Source organism: Mesoplodon mirus (assembly GCF_964341445.2).
Source record: "Mesoplodon mirus genome assembly, chromosome: 6".
Lineage (NCBI taxonomy): Eukaryota > Metazoa > Chordata > Mammalia > Artiodactyla > Ziphiidae > Mesoplodon > Mesoplodon mirus.
The window spans coordinates 45,943,479-45,961,433 of NC_138982.1; the positions used below are offsets into that span (position 1 = coordinate 45,943,479).

At 40.1% G+C, this 17,955-nt stretch overlaps 1 protein-coding gene across 4 annotated transcripts in view; it reads right to left on the reverse strand.

Moving 5' to 3' along the window:
- Positions 1-17,104, reverse strand: part of VPS8 (VPS8 subunit of CORVET complex) — a 293,055-nt gene extending 275,951 nt beyond the window's left edge. For 3 of the 4 annotated variants that reach the window (XM_082625440.1, XM_082625441.1, XM_082625438.1), the window contains exons 1-4: positions 16,994-17,079; positions 7,520-7,770; positions 6,657-6,725; positions 447-577 (exon numbers count right to left, since the gene is read on the reverse strand). In XM_082625440.1, coding sequence (XP_082481566.1) covers positions 447-577; positions 6,657-6,725; positions 7,520-7,672 — 353 coding nt within the window. In that variant the 5' untranslated portion in view covers positions 7,673-7,770; positions 16,994-17,079. Of the gene's footprint in view, positions 1-446; positions 578-6,656; positions 6,726-7,519; positions 7,771-16,993 lie in introns of all 4 variants that reach the window. The other variant, XM_082625439.1, reaches the window with a different exon arrangement.
- Between the last annotated feature and the right edge of the window lie 851 nt (positions 17,105-17,955).

Sequence of the window (17,955 nt, forward strand, 5' to 3'; positions counted from 1 at the left end):
AATGAAATAATGCCATTTGCAGCAACATGGGTGTAACCAGAGATTATCAATAATAAGTAAGTCAGAAAGAGAAAGACAAATACCATATGATATCACCTTTATGTGGAATCTAAAATATGGCACAAATGAACCTATCTATGAAACAGAAAGAGACTCACAGACATAGAGAACAGACCTGTGGTTGCTTGGCAGGGGCGGGGAATGAACTGGGAGTTTGGGGTTAGTAGATGGAAACTATTACATATAGAATGGATAAACAGGTCCTACTGTAGAGTACAGGGAACTATATACAATATCCTGGGATAAACCATAATGGAAAAGAATATGAAAAAGAATGTCTATATATGTATAACTGAGTCACTTTGCTGTACAGCAGAAATTAACACATTGTAAATCAACTACATTTCAACTTTAAAAAAAGAAGAAAAAAATAAAAGGATATTTACCTTTTTAAGTTGGTCCTGTCACCACTATCTGAGCTTGCCACAGACGAAGTATCATAGGAGTGAGAATCAATAGTATCAATATTTAACAATGTAGGATCTTCAAGAACAAAAGAATCATCTTCATCATCAGTCTAAATTAGAAGAACATGGATAAATAAATTCAAAATTCCAAATACTCTATAAGTCAAATAGGCGTTAATGGGTTTCTCCAAAACACTCATATACTTATTCTGTTTTTCACCCCTTTTCCACGCATTGTTGTTGACCAGAGAGGCATAGTACAGAATTAAATTTCAACTCTAGTTATCTCTCCCTACAAAGAGTTCACTCCAAAAATTTCTTTCTTGTAGCTGGAAGAAGTAGAAGCAGTTACGCAGATTATTGTTAGTTGCCAAATATTTCTTAAAATTCAAACCTGTATAGATGCTTTACTAGTTAACTAACAGCCAATGGCTAATTGAAGAAAATAAATACCACCTGACTATAGATAGTTTACCTTAAGAAATATGACAAGCAGACAGAAGAAAGGCATTCTGGGTTGGAAACAGCATGTGCAAACACAGTGATTTCATAATATGAATTTTGCCCATGAAAAAGGAAGTAGTCTAAAATGAATGGAGTATTTGAGTAGGAGTTGGAGGTGATGCTAGAAAGATAAACTGGGATGCAAATTGTAAAAGTCTTATATTCCATTAAGCTAGGTGACAGGAGGGCCCTATTTGTCCACCACTGTAACCCTAGTGCCTAGTACCATGCCTGACACATAATCAGTACTCATTTACTTAATAAATTAATGTACTATATATAGTAGGCAGTGGGAAGGCAACTGAGATCTTTAAAAAATGTACACATGATGGGAACCATGCTTTAGAAAGATAAATGGGGCAGTATGAAGATGGATGAGGGTAGAGGGAGAGACAGGCAGGGAGACTAATAAGAACCAGCAAGATGGCTATTGCAATGTCAAGGAAAGAGAGGAGAGTTCAGTCCAGGAATGCAGCAGAAGGGGTCAAGAGAAGGAATAAGGAAAGAGACATTACTGAGGTAAAATCCAAAATTCCTAGTTACCATTTAAACAGTGTGTTTTGGGGGGTTGTGGGGGTTAAGAAAGAAGTCAAAGAAGATTCCAAGGTTTCCAGCTTGAGCAACTAGCAAAAGGTGATACTACTAACTGAGATAAGAAAGCAAAAAGAATAGCAGATGAACCAGAATGAGTTTAGCTTTGAACAAGCTGATTCTGGGCAACAGACATTAAAGAAAAAAAGTTCTGATCTTACCTTCTCTTTCAGCCGGACTACCTTCTGCCTATCATTTCCATTCATATTCTTAAGAGAGAAGAGCAGTCCATACTCATTACCTCCACTTTCTCCACCCATTACCAGCTACTGACTACTACTCTTGCTGAAGTTACTAGTCAAACCCACCAGCCTATTTTCCGTTAGCATGCTCTTGTCCTGTACGCATCACTTAACACTACTGGCCATGCCCCACTTCTTGAAACTTTCTTTTCCCTTGGTTTCCAATACATCTCTTTGCTACTCCTCCAACTTATGGGGCCTCTTCTATCAGTCAGGTTCTCTACTTGTCCTCAGCCCAACCTTTAAGTTATGTTGTTCCCCAGGATTATATTCTTGTCTCTTCCTACTTCACACATTTCCTATATGAACAAGCTAATCCATACTTATAGTTTCAAGTATGATGTCATGCTAATGACTCCAAAGTCTGTATCTTTAGTACCAACATTTCTTTTGTGGTTTAGGCCATATTTCTGACTGTTTTTCAGATATCTCCACACACAAGATTGCTAAGAACAGGAGGAGGGTTAGCAAGGAGCTACTGTGTTACTTGAGAGCTGTACAAGAATGGAAGGCCTGCCATAGGGAAAGGTAAGAGAAACAACTCATAAATAAGAACTGCAGCACCAAGGTCTTAAGCAAGAGAGTCAATCACGATCTTATCTGATTTTCTTAAGCAGCCCAGAGACATAATTAAAGAAAACAGATTAGCTAAATTAAGCCAGGGTTGAGGCTTACAGGATAAGTGGGGGGAAAAAAAGGAGGAAGAGAATTGAGGGTATCCATAAGGCTGAATTTAAAATTACTAGCTACACAGTAGAGATATCAATTCTCCCACATTGATGCGTAAAATCTACACAAGCTTATCAAACTTCAGCTGGAGTGTATGTGTGTGTGTGTAAACTAGTAAAGTGATTCTCAAACTTACATGGAAATGAAAAAGACCTAGAATAGGCAAGGCAATCTTGAAGAACAACAACAAAGCTGGAAGATTTGAAACTGCTAGATATCAAGACCTATTATAAAGGTTCAGACATTAGAGTGTGCTATTGGGGCAAGTATAGAAAGACCCATGAAATCACAGCAACACATATATGATCACCTGATTTAAAACAGAAGTGACACCGCAGAAAAGAACGGTGCTCAGGAAGTGCTGCCGCCTCATACCGCACACCGTCACGCACAAAAATTTCAGACTAATTGCAGATCTAATGTGAAAGGCAGAACAATGAAGATTTTAAAACAAAATAAGCTTCATCATGACTTTGGAATCTGCAAAATTTTCTTCAACTGGATGCACCAAAAAACTAATCATAATGGAAAAATTTAATAAGCTGAACTACTACTAAGAACTTCTGCTCATCAAAAGAAACCATTGAGGGCCTCCCTGGTGGCGCAGTGGTTGAGAGTCCGCCTGCCGATGCAGGGGACACGGGTTCGTGCCCCGGTCCGGGAGGATCCCATATGCCGCGGAGTGGCTGGGCCCGTGAGCCATGGCCGCTGAGCCTGCGCATCCGGAGCCTGTGCTCCGCAACGGGAGAGGCCACAACACTGAGAGGCCCATGTACCGCAAAAAAAAAAAAAAAGAAAAAAAAAGAAACCATTGAGAGTGAAAAAGTAACCCACAGAATGAAAGAAGATATTTGCAATACATATATCTAATAAAAACTTATATCCATCAAATATAAAGAACTCTTATAAATTTTTAAAAAATCAATTCAATAGAAAAGTGGGCGAAAGACATGAAAAGGCAATTCACAAAAGAGATATCCAAATGGCCAGAACATACGAAGGTACCCCAATTTCATCAGTCTTCAGGGAAATTCAGATTAAAACTATGATGTGATACCACTACACACCTACAAGTATGAATGGCTAAAGTGAAAAAGAGAGAAAAATTCAAAAGTTGATGAGGATATGGTAACCAGAACTTCCATATATTGCTGTAGGAAGTATATATTATCACAACCACTTTGAGAAACCTGGGGCAGTATCAACCAAAGCTGAACATGCCCATACCTGATGGCCTAGCAATTCTACTCTTAGGTACACACCCAGCAGAAATGTGTGTGTGAGTGCGTGTGTATGTATATGTACACATGTGTGTATGTATCTAAAGATATGAATAAGAATATTCACAGCAGCACTTTTCATAGCAGCCAGAAAGCAGAAATTATAAAACTGCCCATAAACAGTTGAACGAATAAATAGTGGTATATAACATAAAGAATTTTATACAACAATGGGAATGGATGAACAACTGTATGCAGCAAAAATATGAATAAATCTAAAAACACAATATTGAGGGAAATAAGTCAGATGCACAAAAGCACATACTGTATAATTCCATTTATATGAAGTTCAAAGCAGCCAAGGCAGTCAATGCCGGTAGAAGTCAGGATAGTGATTATCCTGGTTGGGTACTGAAGGAGCACAAGAGGAGCTTCTGGGGTGCTAGTAATGTTTCATTTCTTCATCTGGACTCTGGTTACACAGAGCATTCTGTTTGTGAAAATTCACCAAGCAGTACACTTACGGCCTGTGCACTTTTTCTATATGTATGTTGTTCCTCAATTAAAAGTTCAAAAGAAATTTCTGGCTGCACAATCCAACAGTAGAACTGAAGTGAAGCCAGGGCTACTCTCAGAGACTGGGAGACTAAGAAGGATCAAGAGACTTGGTCCTGAGGAGGTCAAAGAGCAGGTTTAATGGAGGTAAGAGAACGTGGGGGTAGGGGGAGGACTGTTAGGATTAGAGAACAAAATTTCAAAATTAAAAACCTCAGGAGTAGCATAGTTTCGAAGGATGACAAGGCCTAGTAACATTATTTCATGCCCTAAATTCTGAGATTTAGGATGTCTCAGTCATCTCTTTCTGTAAAATATCTTGGATGTACACTTCTTCCTAGCACCTTGTCAGGATGATATTAACAAACTTCATAGAATATATGCACCCACATATCCTGGAGTAAGTGCTTATTTATTTACACTTTCTACTTCTGTCTTTTTTTTCTCTCTTAAAATCATTTTCTTTAATACTTCTTCCCCCTTTTTCTCTTCATAACATTCTACAACTTAAATTATTTTTACTTTCACTTATTCCCTTGCCTCGCTCCCTGGTGGTATGAAAGCTGGCCGATTTCCAGTCCTATTTCTCTCTCAAAGTCAGAGACTGTCATGCAGCACTTTATAATCCCAGCATCTAACACTATGACCCAAATACACAAGGCACCCAAATTACTATTGAGGATGATAACAGTATTATCGTCTCAGTAAACCACTAATGACTATACTTGCTGTTACTAGCAGATAAGTAAATATTGCAAAGACAGTTTTCCTTCATTATGAACTACAGTTTCATTCATGAGCATTATTTTCTTTGCCATTATTATATAAAGATGTACAAATAGTTCTTTGTACACAGTCCTCTAAGATTATTTTTATTCTTCACTTAGTAACTGAAATAATATGTGATTAAGACCATGTTATCAAAACTGACTAAAATTAATCTCTTCATTGCTAAATGAAAGATTTCCTCTATATTAGGAAGTAATACATAAATATCACTGTAACGGGATATTCTTTCATTGACCAAAGCCTTCTGTCAAAATTAAAAACGCTTAAGTCTTATTAACACAGATCATACGTAACATTTCTGAAGTTAAAATACATTCAAAGAAACAGCAACATCAAGCTGATATTTTTTAAAAAAGAAATAAAAGAAAAATAAAAGATACAATTCACTGAGAAAGTAGTTTGCAAGTATAGATAAAGAAGTAATAAAGACCAGGGCCCAACCCACTCAGACCTATGGGGTCAGTGGGCATTTCTATTGAGGAAGCTTTGCATCATTATCTTTTAGAAAACACAACTATGTATCTGAAATAGATTTTTTAAAATCTTTCTCAGGGCTTCCCTGGTGGCGCAGTGGTTGAGAGTCCGCCTGCCGATGCAGGGGACACGGGTTCGTGCCCTGGTCTGGGAAGATCCCACATGCCGCGGAGCGGCTAGGCCCGTGAGCCATGGCCACTGAGCCTGCGCGTCCGGAGCCTGTGCTCCGCAACGGGAGAGGCCACAACAGTGAGAGGCCCAGCGAGAGGCCCACGTATCACAAAAAAAATCTTTCTCAAATTAGAAGCTAAAGCCTCCAATGGGAGTCTTAAGCAAGTTTTTAAAGATCAAGAAGACTGAGTTGAAGAATTGTCAGCAGATGCAGGGTACAAAAAAACTGGCACACTTCACCAACATGTACTTCCACAGAGTTCCTTTATAAGGCCTTTATGATCTGCTAATTCAGAAAGGAACATCATTTCATAACTCTAAAAACCTTTTTAATAGAGATGGTTTTCACAAGATAAACTATGGAGGCTTCATTTTCTTTATATATAACAGTGATGAAGTGCATTACAAGGCTGCAGATGCTCTTTTGTATCAGAGGACAAGCTATTTGAATATCACTGGTAGAGATAACATTATCAAAACATAACACAAATCTCAAAAGTGTCATGAATTTAGTATTTCAACTCACTTACTAAAACATTTCTTTAATCTACCAAGTATGAGGCATTGTACTGGGCACAGAGATGAACAAGACATAGCTTCTGCCCTTGAGAAGCTCACAACCTAGATCAGCATCTCCAACAGAACTTTTTGCAATAATGGAAATATTCTGTATTTATGCTGTTCACTACAGTAGCCACTAGCCACATGTGACAATTGAGCACTTGAAGTGTGCCCTGTATAACTGAGTAAATGAAGTTTTAATTTTTATTTAACTGTAATCAGTTTAAATTTAAATTGTCACATGTGACTACTGGCTCCCATATTCGACAATGCAGGTCTAGAGACAGACACTATAACCCAGAAGTATTCAAATCAATGCCATAAAATGATAGTGATCATTAGTATATACTTACTTCATTTAGTATGCTTTCCAGTGTTGGAGGAGTATCAACTTGAGGAATATCAAACTCCTTATCATCAATCTAAATAGAGAAAAGAAATTAATGCTCACATAATAATGCTTTCCCTCTTATAATTGTGAGGGCATTTTAATTGATTAGAACCATTATCAATTAAGAGACAAACATACCACCAAACTCTGCACACAGACAGCCAACTCAATAACCTATGATAGAAAGGGTCAGGTCAAAAGACTACAGACTATCCGCATATTCAGTGATTATCAAGGACAAATATGCACTGATGCCACCATCCTGACAGCCCTTTCCAGAAAGCTTCTGTTGAAGGGCTTTGGCATCTGCTTTCTTAAACAAAACAGCATTTCTTACGACAAGCCCTAATTTTCTAAGTTTAGACATAAGCCATAAGCAATACACAAAGGTCTGACACTGCATTTCTTAGTATTTCATAAATTATGGTGGTGGATGATTAGGTCAAACAACTTGTCATTAAAGAGTCTCATGGCCACAAAAACCTATTAATATCAAACCAATGAGGAAAAAAATCACTGCACAAGAATTCTAAACCTACCACTAGCTCTGTGATATTGAGACATCATTCAACATAGCTGCACTTCAGTTTTTTCCCCCACAAAATGGAGTATCAGTGTTGTGAAGCTCAAATGAGAAGACGTATTAAAGTGTTTCATAAACTGTAATGAGCTATACAAATGAAGAGTAATATTATCGCATAAAACTGTATATAGATGCCTATTAATCTATGCAAAAAATGATATATTTAGAGTCTTTGGATCATAAAGTACACTCTAACCAACATTTTGGTTAAACATCAAACCTGACAAAAGCTGAATTTTTACCAGATCATTTTTGAACTCCAGTTCCTTGTCCAGATCTATGTAGGAGAATTTTGAAAGTGAAGCTTCCAGATTGAAAGACTTATTCAGTTCTTCATCAGTAGTCTTGGCACAGAGGCTCTGTTCCACATTTTCATGGTCTGGTTCATTGTCCATGTTTACTTTTAATAACTGTATTCGGTCAATCCAAGCAAGTTTTTGTTTGTTTTGTTCTGTTTTTTGGGCTTAGATCATGATGAACTCAATGATGATCTCTTTTCAAAAAAGAAAAAATATGTATCATTTAGATTTCCTCAACTGGACATTCCAAAGACTTACTGGGTCAGACTTCTGTGGAAACTGATTCTTCATTCAATCATCTGACTACAGGCAAACAGAAATCAATCCTAGGGTATGGGCTATGATATGCAGGGAAGGTTTCTATGGGAGCACAAAGGAGGAACATCTGACTCAGGAGTCTAGGAAGTGGTCCACCACCCGAAGTCCTAAGTCTGGTGATAGTGACAGACTTGGGGCAAGCTCAGCCACTAGACATGGTACCAACTAGATTTATGTACCTAAGAACAAGAGGGTAACTGGTGCCAAAAGCTGAAATTAACCCGTCTTCACATTCCCAAACCTGAGCATATCTCCAGTTCTCCTTGAAGATAAGCATATAGTCCAGTTTTGTCACTGTCATCCATACAGGGCCATAGACCTCTAAGGGAACTTAGTGCAGACACAGAGGGCGCAGAATGGATAGCTAGTCACTTAACAGGACACTGGCAAATCTAAAGGTTCAGATCTATTAGGGGAGACAACAATGATGCCAGGATAAAATAATTCCACAGCTGACTAGAGAGTTCTAGAAAGAAGGCTAGTTAAAGACAGACATTTTCAGGGAAAACTGAAATACTAAAGAAAAAGAAATGTATGCAATTTTTTTTTATTTTTCACAGCTCTAAATGATATAATACCATATCAAAAAGAAACAGATAATCTGGTTTACTTAAAAAGCTGTCTAGAAAACAGCTGTCTGCAAAATTTCTAGAAAACTAAAAATATTTGGGGGGAAAAAATTATAAGTTTAACAATTAAATTTGCCCTTAAATGTTTTTAGTTTGTGTTATAATTAGGCTACAAGTAACCAAACTTTAAAAAGTCCATCACTTAGCTCTTCCTGTTTAGAAGAAGCAAACATATGAAAATAGAAACAATGCCATAGTAATGATGATGATAAAAACAAAGGTCATTTTGTTTTCTAGACTAGGTGTTTTCCACAGTACCCAACAACTAGCAGTAATTCTCAGTAGAAACCTTTTTCAAACTACATACTGCCCGCAGAGGGCATAATCACCACCACCACCAAACTTCCCCACCAAACGAACTTCTCTTACTCTTATTCCTTACTGAAGTGAAGGCAGAAAAAAAGGCTGACAACCTCTGAGCCACTGAAAGAATTAATTTTTTTAAAGGGAGTTGAGAATTAGTTGTTGTTATTGTTCTTTTTAAAATAACATGCCCAGGGACTTCCCTGGTGGCGCAGAGGTTAAGAATCCGCCTGCCAACGCAGGGCACACAGGTTCGAGGCCTGGTCCAGGAAGATCCCACATGCCGCGGAGCAACTAAGCCCATGCCCCACAACTACTGAGCCTGTGCTCTAGAACCCACAAGCCACAACTACTGAGCCCATGCACCACAACTGCTGAAGCCCATGCGCTCTAGGGCCTGTGCTTCACAACAAGAGAAGCCACCACAATGAGAAGCACGTGCACCGCAATGAAGAGTAGCCCCCGCTCACCACAACTAGAGAAAGCCCACGTGCAATAGAGGCCCAACGCAGCCTAAAATAAATAAAATTGTTTTTTTAAAAAATGCACTCATGATACAATGTGAGTGTGGGAAGAGTGCCTGCTCACATTTGTATGATAATAATAATAAGTTAAAAAATAAAATAAAATGCCCAAAACTCACTAACAATTTTATCTGGTTATGGTCATTTTTTTTAGTACACTTAAAATGAATTTCACTTCCTTCAATATTTATTTTTATCATATTTTTTAAAATGAATATCTACTATGCATAAGAAAGACATGCAGACTCATGAAGACTGATTTTTCAAGAGCTGAAAGCAACTTTTCTAGCTAGTACATTTGGTACATTACCAAACAGACTAATTCATTTCACATGTTGCAGAAGACAGACTCTAACACTCTGTCCTACAAACACATGCTATCAACTACATTCCTAGAAGACATAACTGAGGGCACTCTGTAACTGGCAACATTTGAAAGCATCTTTCCAATCTCGGGTACTAAATGTACTTCTCCTTTTGCAATGAGCCAAAGGCAGGAGCAATATTAGCGTTTACAAGCCCTTCTTCAAAGGAGACTGAATTGGCTCATGACAAATTACTTCTTAATAAAGTTCACTCTTATTTGTACCACTTAGCAAAAATGATTTCAATTAGTCAAGGAATGTTTGCAAGTATGCACAAATTCACATTCAGTGTTTCCTGAGTACAGTTAAGTTTTATTCTTACACATTTTTTTAAATAGTGGAAAAGACCACATAACAAGAACAAAAACTTTAAATGATTCAATAACCTAAAATGTTTCATTCTTCATATTTGTGTCCCCAAAATAACTCAGAAAGGAAAACAATATTTTCCTGGTTCTTTTTATATCTTCTATCTGGAGTTAATGAAAGGTTCTCAGAACAGCTCAGCATCTGTGAACACCAATACTGCACTGAAGAAGTTTCAAAAAATCAAGCATTTTCTGAAAAATAACATCATCCTGCCATGCTACCCTACTTCATTTCCAACCTTCACTTCACCGAGCTCCCATTAGTGTGATGTGGCAGCAAACTGGAAAGAACATAAACCAAAGAGTCAATTAAAACCATATTTGAATCGGGGTTTACCAATTCCTATCTATGACCTTGGTCAATTTGTCTACCCTTTCTGAGCCCCTCTATTTCTACATCTGTAAGATGAAATATTGTGGCCATTTGTGCTGTTTGCCCAGAGCATCACCTCTTGTTCTGGGAAAGCCTCCTTCAAACCATGTGGTTCTTGTAGAGGCTGCCAATCAAAAAGCCCCTGGTAACAGAGATTGCACAATATAGCCAGGGTCCTTCACCAGGATTCACTAAAATGGAACTGGTATGGAAGAGTCATTTCCACTGTTCTTTAAACAATTAATAATAAGGCTGAGCAATATTCCCCACCCTCCACTCCATCCTGTTCTGCAAAAAAGGAGGTCATTTATTCAACACGTATCAACTAAACATCTATTATGCATCTGTCACTGGGGATCTGCCTCTATCAACAGAATTTACATTCTAGGTACAAATTCTCTAGCAAGAATGAAAGCAATCTACAAACAGAAGCAGAGACGAAGAGGAACGAGTGTCCTGATCTCATTCAGGCTCCAGGTTCCAGTCTTTTATGATGTTAGCTCCGGCCACAGCATTCTGGCATTTTGGCAACATAAGCCAACGTACTCTCCCAATTTTTCTTTTTTTCGGGGGGGGGGAGGTGGGGGTCACTTACAATTGAGAGTCCTGACTCTTAAGAACGCAACTACCTATTTTGCAGAGTTACTGTGAAGAATAAATGATATAATGACTGTAAAGCACTTAGAATAATGCCTGGACACAGTTTAGGTTTTCAAGAAATTTAAAATTTCCTCAAGATTTCCAAATTCTTCTAAAGTTAAAGACCCTGAAACAAGATCTGGTACTTTTGTAAAAGTCTAGCCAGGGCTAAGCATATCAGAAGGCTACCTTACCAGAAGGATATACTTCTGATACCATATTAGAAGTTTCCTCATGAGCTGAATGGTAGGGGTTTTGTCTGTCTAAGATTAGTACAGGCCCCAGCAGAGCATCAGAGGCACTTAATAAAAACTTTTAATTATACTATTAACTCATTCTAAAATTATGCCTTTTTGTACATCAACTTCCTCTTTTGTCACTTACCAGGAGTTATTTCTTTATGTTAGCAAATTTTTCCAACCCAAATAGACTTACTGAATCAAAAGGTCAGATTTTTTTTGAGAAGGAGAGTTCACTAGAGCAGCTTCTGAAATTGAGCTGTGCCTGAATCTACCTGTGGTAGGCAGAATAATAGTACCCAACGATGCCCATCCTAATCCCCGGACTATGTTACCTTACACGTCAAAAGGAACTTTGTAGATGTGATTAAATTAGTATCTTGAGTTGGGGAGATTGTCCTGGATTACCCAGATGGGCCCAACATAACCATAGAGTCTTTAAAAGTTGAAGAAAGGGGCAGAAGAGAGTGTCAGAGGAAGAGATGCGACAACAGAAGCAGGGTCAGAGAAATGCTATGTTGCAGGCTTTGAAGATGGAGGAAAGGTGCCAGGAGCCAAGAAATTTAGGCAGTCTCCAGAAACTGCAAGAGACAAGGAAATGGACTCTCTCCTAGAGTCTCCAGGAGGACCCCAGCCCTGCCACAGTTCGATTTTAGCCTAGTAAGACCAGTGCAGGACTTGTGCACTACAGAATTGTAAAATAATAAATCTGTTTTTTTGAGCCAGTAAATTTGTGATAATTTGTTACAGCAGGAACAGGAAACAAATACACTAACAACTTCAATTAATTTGTTTCTGGCCACATCGCCAACATTCTGAAATACTAACCCCTCCCTTGTCACCTGGTGTTGCCCAAATATTTATTGATCAAACTCTTCCAATATACAGACCAATGATGAAATGCTTAATATATGATGCTTGATATTACACACTCGACGCAGATACTGCCTTCAGATATCACTTAAGTGCTATCCCAGTACAAAGAAATGAACTACTGATAACTTCCTCTCAAGATACAATTCTATAACTAGTTTTCACCCAACCATCCTGAGATCTAGTGTTTTTACCGTTCTTAAGGGGACGCCATGCCAGAGAGTACCTTCAGACTACACAATAGGTTACATGATATCAGATTAACCTAACAGAAAATGCATATCACAGAATCATGATTACCCAGTATGCTGTCCGTTTCTGAGTGCTCATAAACTAATACTTTAACAGTTCCAACCAAAGATCGTCTGACATCCCGACAGTTCCCAAGGCTACTCCCTCTTAATTACTCCCGACCAATGAATAAAAGATTCAAGGACCATCTAAAAAAAATTTTTTTAAAAAGATGTGTACCATATAAACAGCAATGACCCCATTACAAAACTGGCCAACTGAATAAGACTCTAGAATGTGACCTATATTAGGCCAGGTAAATGAGGAACTCTTCCACCAGTTTTTTTAACCTTGGCAGACATTCCCAACGGTTCTCAAGTTCCAGGATCCTATTTATTCACTGACATTCTCTTCCTCCCAAAAGTGTTATATGAGACAGTTTTCACATTACACTGAAATCAAATCAAATTTGTTTTTTTAAATATACTATATCCCCCGAAAGATATCACAAAATCATGATATGAAAGCAATTTTACACGTCAACTTTGTTTCTGGTCTTCCCAATCCAAGTATTTCTCTTCTTCCCATTTCTTTGTTTTGTTTTATCTTCTTGTGGTTTGTTTTGTGAAGAAAAATGTAATAGAGAATTAACTTCTATTTGTTTTCTATTATCTTTCTCTGGTAAATGGACTCTTTTTTAACAGCTCCCCAATGCCTACAGGATAAAATTCCAAATTCTAAGCCATTCCAGGCAGAATAACAGTTCCTTTATGATTAAACTTATTATTTGTATTCAGAGTCCTTCAAGAATAACTTCGAGGACTTCCCTGGTGGCTCAGTGGTTGAGAATCCACCTGCCAATGCAAGGGACACACGGGTTCGATCCCTGGTCCGGGAAGATCCCACATGCCGCAGAGCAACTAAGCCCACGTGCCACAACTACTGAGCCTGCGCTCTAGAGTCCGCGTGCCACAACTACTGAAGCCTGTGCGCCTAGAGCCCGTGCTCCACAAGAGAAGCCACCGTGATGAGAAGCCTGCGCACCGCAACCAAGAGCAGCCCCCGCTCCCAGCAACTAGATAAAGCCCGCACGCAGCAACGAAGACACAATGCAGCCCCCCCAAAAAAAGAATAGCTACCACTTTCCCTCCATGTCTGCTCACACTAATTCACCTTCCCTTTCCTTTTCCTTCCATTTATCTAAATCCCTTCTTTCCATCCTTCCTTCTGGGAACCTTCCTTCCCTAAACATCCTCTGAATCCAGAATGCATGTCTTCTTTAGAACAGCAGCTTGGCACTTTCCTTATATTGATTCATTAGTTAACTTACCATGTGACTACATCTTTTCTCCCCAGCTGCATAACAGAAATGGGGCCAGGTGTTTCTGTATACTCCACATCACTGGGCTCACTGACTTGCATAGCTAGGTAGACATTCAATAAATATCTGCTGATCAACACAAGAATTGGAAGATAGGAATAACACCTGTGTTGCAAATTAAATATACCAGTTTGTTTTTTGTTTTTTTGCAGTACACGGGCCTCTCACTGTTGTGGCCTCTCCCGTTGCGGAGCACAGGCTCAGTGGCCATGGCTCACGGGCATAGCCGCTCTGCGGCATGTGGGATCTTCCCGGACCGGGGCACGAACCCGTGTCCCCTGCATCGGCAGGCGGACTCTCAACCACTGTGCCATCAGGGAAGCCCTAAATATACCAGTTTTATTACCTGTAATTGTTAAGCTTCAGATGATATTATTTGACTCATAGCATGCAGGAATCTATGCCATAATAAACCAACTTATAACTGAGTTCTACCTTTATGTAATCTGGACTGTCAACTACAGATGATCATATTCATCCTTCAGATATCAGCTAAAACTCTGCTTCCTCAAAAAAGCTTCTTTTTGTCCTGCTCAACTAAACTAGGTTCCTGGTTAATAAGCACCTATAACATTGTTCTCCTTTTATCACACTTACCACATTGCAATCATTTTTTCATGTCTGAACCTCCATTCCCTTCCCTTAACTGGAATGTAGGTTCCAGGAAAACAAAGATCATATCTCCCTTTTTTTATCACTGTATTCCCAGTGCCTAATTACATAGTAGCTATTCACCCCACCAATCCATCCACCTAACCACCCACCCTCCCTCCCTAGGTAAGCAGCCAAGCAACACTGCATCACTGGCTTCCAGAGCCTTAAACAGCAGTTCTGGTCATTCAAAATAAGATATGGTTAGTCATTCTGCCCCCAAAAGCCTCCCACCTTGCAAGTTCCCCTCTTTGCATCTAAATGAGGTTTTTTTTAATCCCTAACATTGATTTTTTTAAATGATCATTTCACTTATATATGACATGACACAAACTCCACAATTTCAAATATTTTGTGTTCTTTTACATCAATTCAGCCTATAGGCCAAGATGAAAACAGTGAAAATGTATCATATGTTCATTCAATTTATAGGAGTTCAACCATTATCTATGGTAAGTGGAAAGAGAAAAAAAGAAATGATTCACACAGAGCCAGGGACTCTGCATACCGCTCCACTCAATAACTACAAGCTTCAGAGCATGCATGGGGGGCAGGGGGTGGGTATCCACTGGCCTTTTGGTCTCACTTCTCACATGCCTCATACACGGCAATCTGTTTCACCTGTGCTCAAAGTAACACACAGCACACTGTTCCAACATGGAGCAAAAACTGGCCGTGCTGGACTTCCTGAGAGATCAGTCTCCAACATGACTCCTTCCCAGGGTGCTCAATTTTCAAGGTACTTTTTGAGGGTGCTCAAGTTTCACCCTTACTCATGGACTTCAGAAACAGACCCATCTTTCCTTTGGAAGACTGCTCCTCCTCCACTTCAACCGTGTAATTTTGGTGGTGCTGCCAATCAAATACCCTCTCTGCTTGGCCAGAAGAATAAGCACATGACATTCTTGCATCCAATCTGGCCAATCAGTGTCCTTCCCTGAAACTTATAAATATTAGAGGTAGGAGATTTCTCTCTAGGGTGCTTAAGCTTGGATGACGTAACACAAAGGCTGTTATACAGAATGAAGATAATTCACACATTAATTCAAGATTCATTCAAGAATAGAACAGTTTGTTCTTACAAATATATACAGATGACACCCGAAGCTGTAGGTTAAGAGATGTTATCTAAACTCTGTGAAAACTATAAACAAAAGTTAAACATACTTAAGTTCAAAAGGCCTTACTTTTCATTCACATACATAATTGACATTTGGTGCCACAATGGTTGATATGTCTATGAAAGGGCGGGAAAGAGTTGAAAAAAATCACCAAGAGGTCCCAATATTCTGGAAGACAGAAAACATCCATCTGCTGACGCTGGTCCAGGTACAAAGGAAATGTATAAAGGATAATCAACATACTATTCCCTTGACCTCTGGAAAAAATTTCCTCACATATGTCTCTTTGACATACGAAGCCAATAGTTCAACCAGAATTTTTTCTCCCATTTATCGTTATTCTGCATTCTATGGAACACACCAGCTACTGACAGAGATTTCAATAGCTACTCTTCTTAAATTTAACCATGAGCAAACCCATATCTTACACAAACATATGTAGAGCCTCCATCCCCATTTATATTAGAGATACTTGAAACACACACCTGATACTTAATTTATCTCCTAATCGCAGACATCTGGAGACATTGGCACCAGAAGTTACCATGTTTGGTTTGTTTGCTGTGGGTCGGGGAGTGTGGTAGAGGACACAGCCTTCCTGACCATTCTAGTATTAATCTAATATTAGCAGGGTATGAAGGAGGCATGCCTGTTTGCAGAAGGCTCCCCAGCAGTTCCTGACCACCCGTAGCCATGAAACCTTTCTCACTGATACTACTTCATCCCACGTTTCCTCCTTTGAAACACACCCAAACATTTTAGGCAGCTGTTTCCATCTGCCCCACCACTCCTTCCCCAAGTACCACACTTGGAGAACTAACCAGGACACAGGAATGGCCTCACGTGTCCCCTGCTGCCCTCACTCTGGGGCACACTTTGCAAGCAGAGAGAAACTGCACCGAGCCTCACAGGGTGCGCACCAATCCTTAGATGGACACCCCATCTAAGCTTCTGCCTCACACTCGGGAAGCACACTTATCCCAGGCCTCGAGGGATGGAAGAGCCTACACCTGCGCTCCAGACCCCAAAGGCGGGCTACACACCTGCTCCGCTGCGGGAGAGGAGTGATTACCGGCCTCCAAGTCTCACAATCTGGGGAAGCGGGTGCACCTGCACCTCAGCTTCACATTCTTTGGAACCAACAAGTGGAAACTGCCTAACCCAGTTCCAGGCCAAACACAGGACACTCTCCTCCGCCCCAGAGTCAACCCCGCCCGGACGGTGGGCCCTGGTCCAGTTAGCCCATCAGGGGCCGCTCGGTCAGCCACTCCAAGGCCGCCCCGCTGTTGCGCGGGGGAAAGGGCCGAGGCTCAAGGACCCGGCACGCGTTCTCCTCCCGCCCCGGGTACAGCCCCCCACCCCTGCGCCCACCCCGTTGGCCCGCTCTCCGGAGATTCGTTACCTGAGCTCTCAGCCTTTCCAGCCCAGGACCCCCAGCCCACGTGACCCGCCCCCTGCTCTAGCCCCACGCACGCGCAGTATCTACCCGGTGCCTATGCTTCCGCTTTCCTCTTCTCACCCGGTCTCTCCTGGGCGGTCCGCCCCTCTACACCACGCCCTCATTTAAAGGGCCAGAGATACACTTCTCACCCCAGGGACCTCTGCCGTGATTAACATCGTTAGGAACGGGAGAGTGGAAACGTCAGAGGAGGAGAGTAGACCAATAAATAGTAGTCCGTGAGATGAGAAGAGAAACCCTCCTCCAGCCCTATGTCAGTGAATTTATCTAGCATTTAAGAAAGTGAACCTATCTTCAGCCAGCCCAGAAAGGGTAGTTGATTCCCAAGCTTTTGGAGTTTGCAACCAGTAATTTTTAATTTTAATCTTTTTAAAGACGAATTACCAGCTTTTTATTTTGCCAAATAAAGACAATTAGCATACACACACTAGAAATCAACTATTATTTTCTAATTTACCGTCAACATTGCTCCATAAAAATACATCTTAACAGCAAAAGTATAGGAGAGATACGCTCTCAAATAAAGGAGAGATCTTTAAAATGGATAGAAATATGTTTATTTCTCTTATTCCTCCTCAAGAAAGATGAACACTTTCAGGACAGACTGGTTTTTAGAGGCACCACTGTAGATAACGTGGGCCCCAGGACACAGATCTTATGCCTACTGGGGCCTATGGTCAAGAAAATAGAAGGAGGAAGCACACCAGAAAATGTTCCTGGAAGGAGACAGAGAAAATATTCAGTTGGGGAGACATTTATTGAGCATCAATTCGGTTCACTATACTTCTGGGTCTTTGAAGGATCCAAAGGTGGGTAAGACACAGCCCTGCCCTCCAGGTACTCTAAGAACTCAGTGTACAGACAAAGCTACAGTACAAGGCAGGCTGTTTTGAGGGCTATAAGAA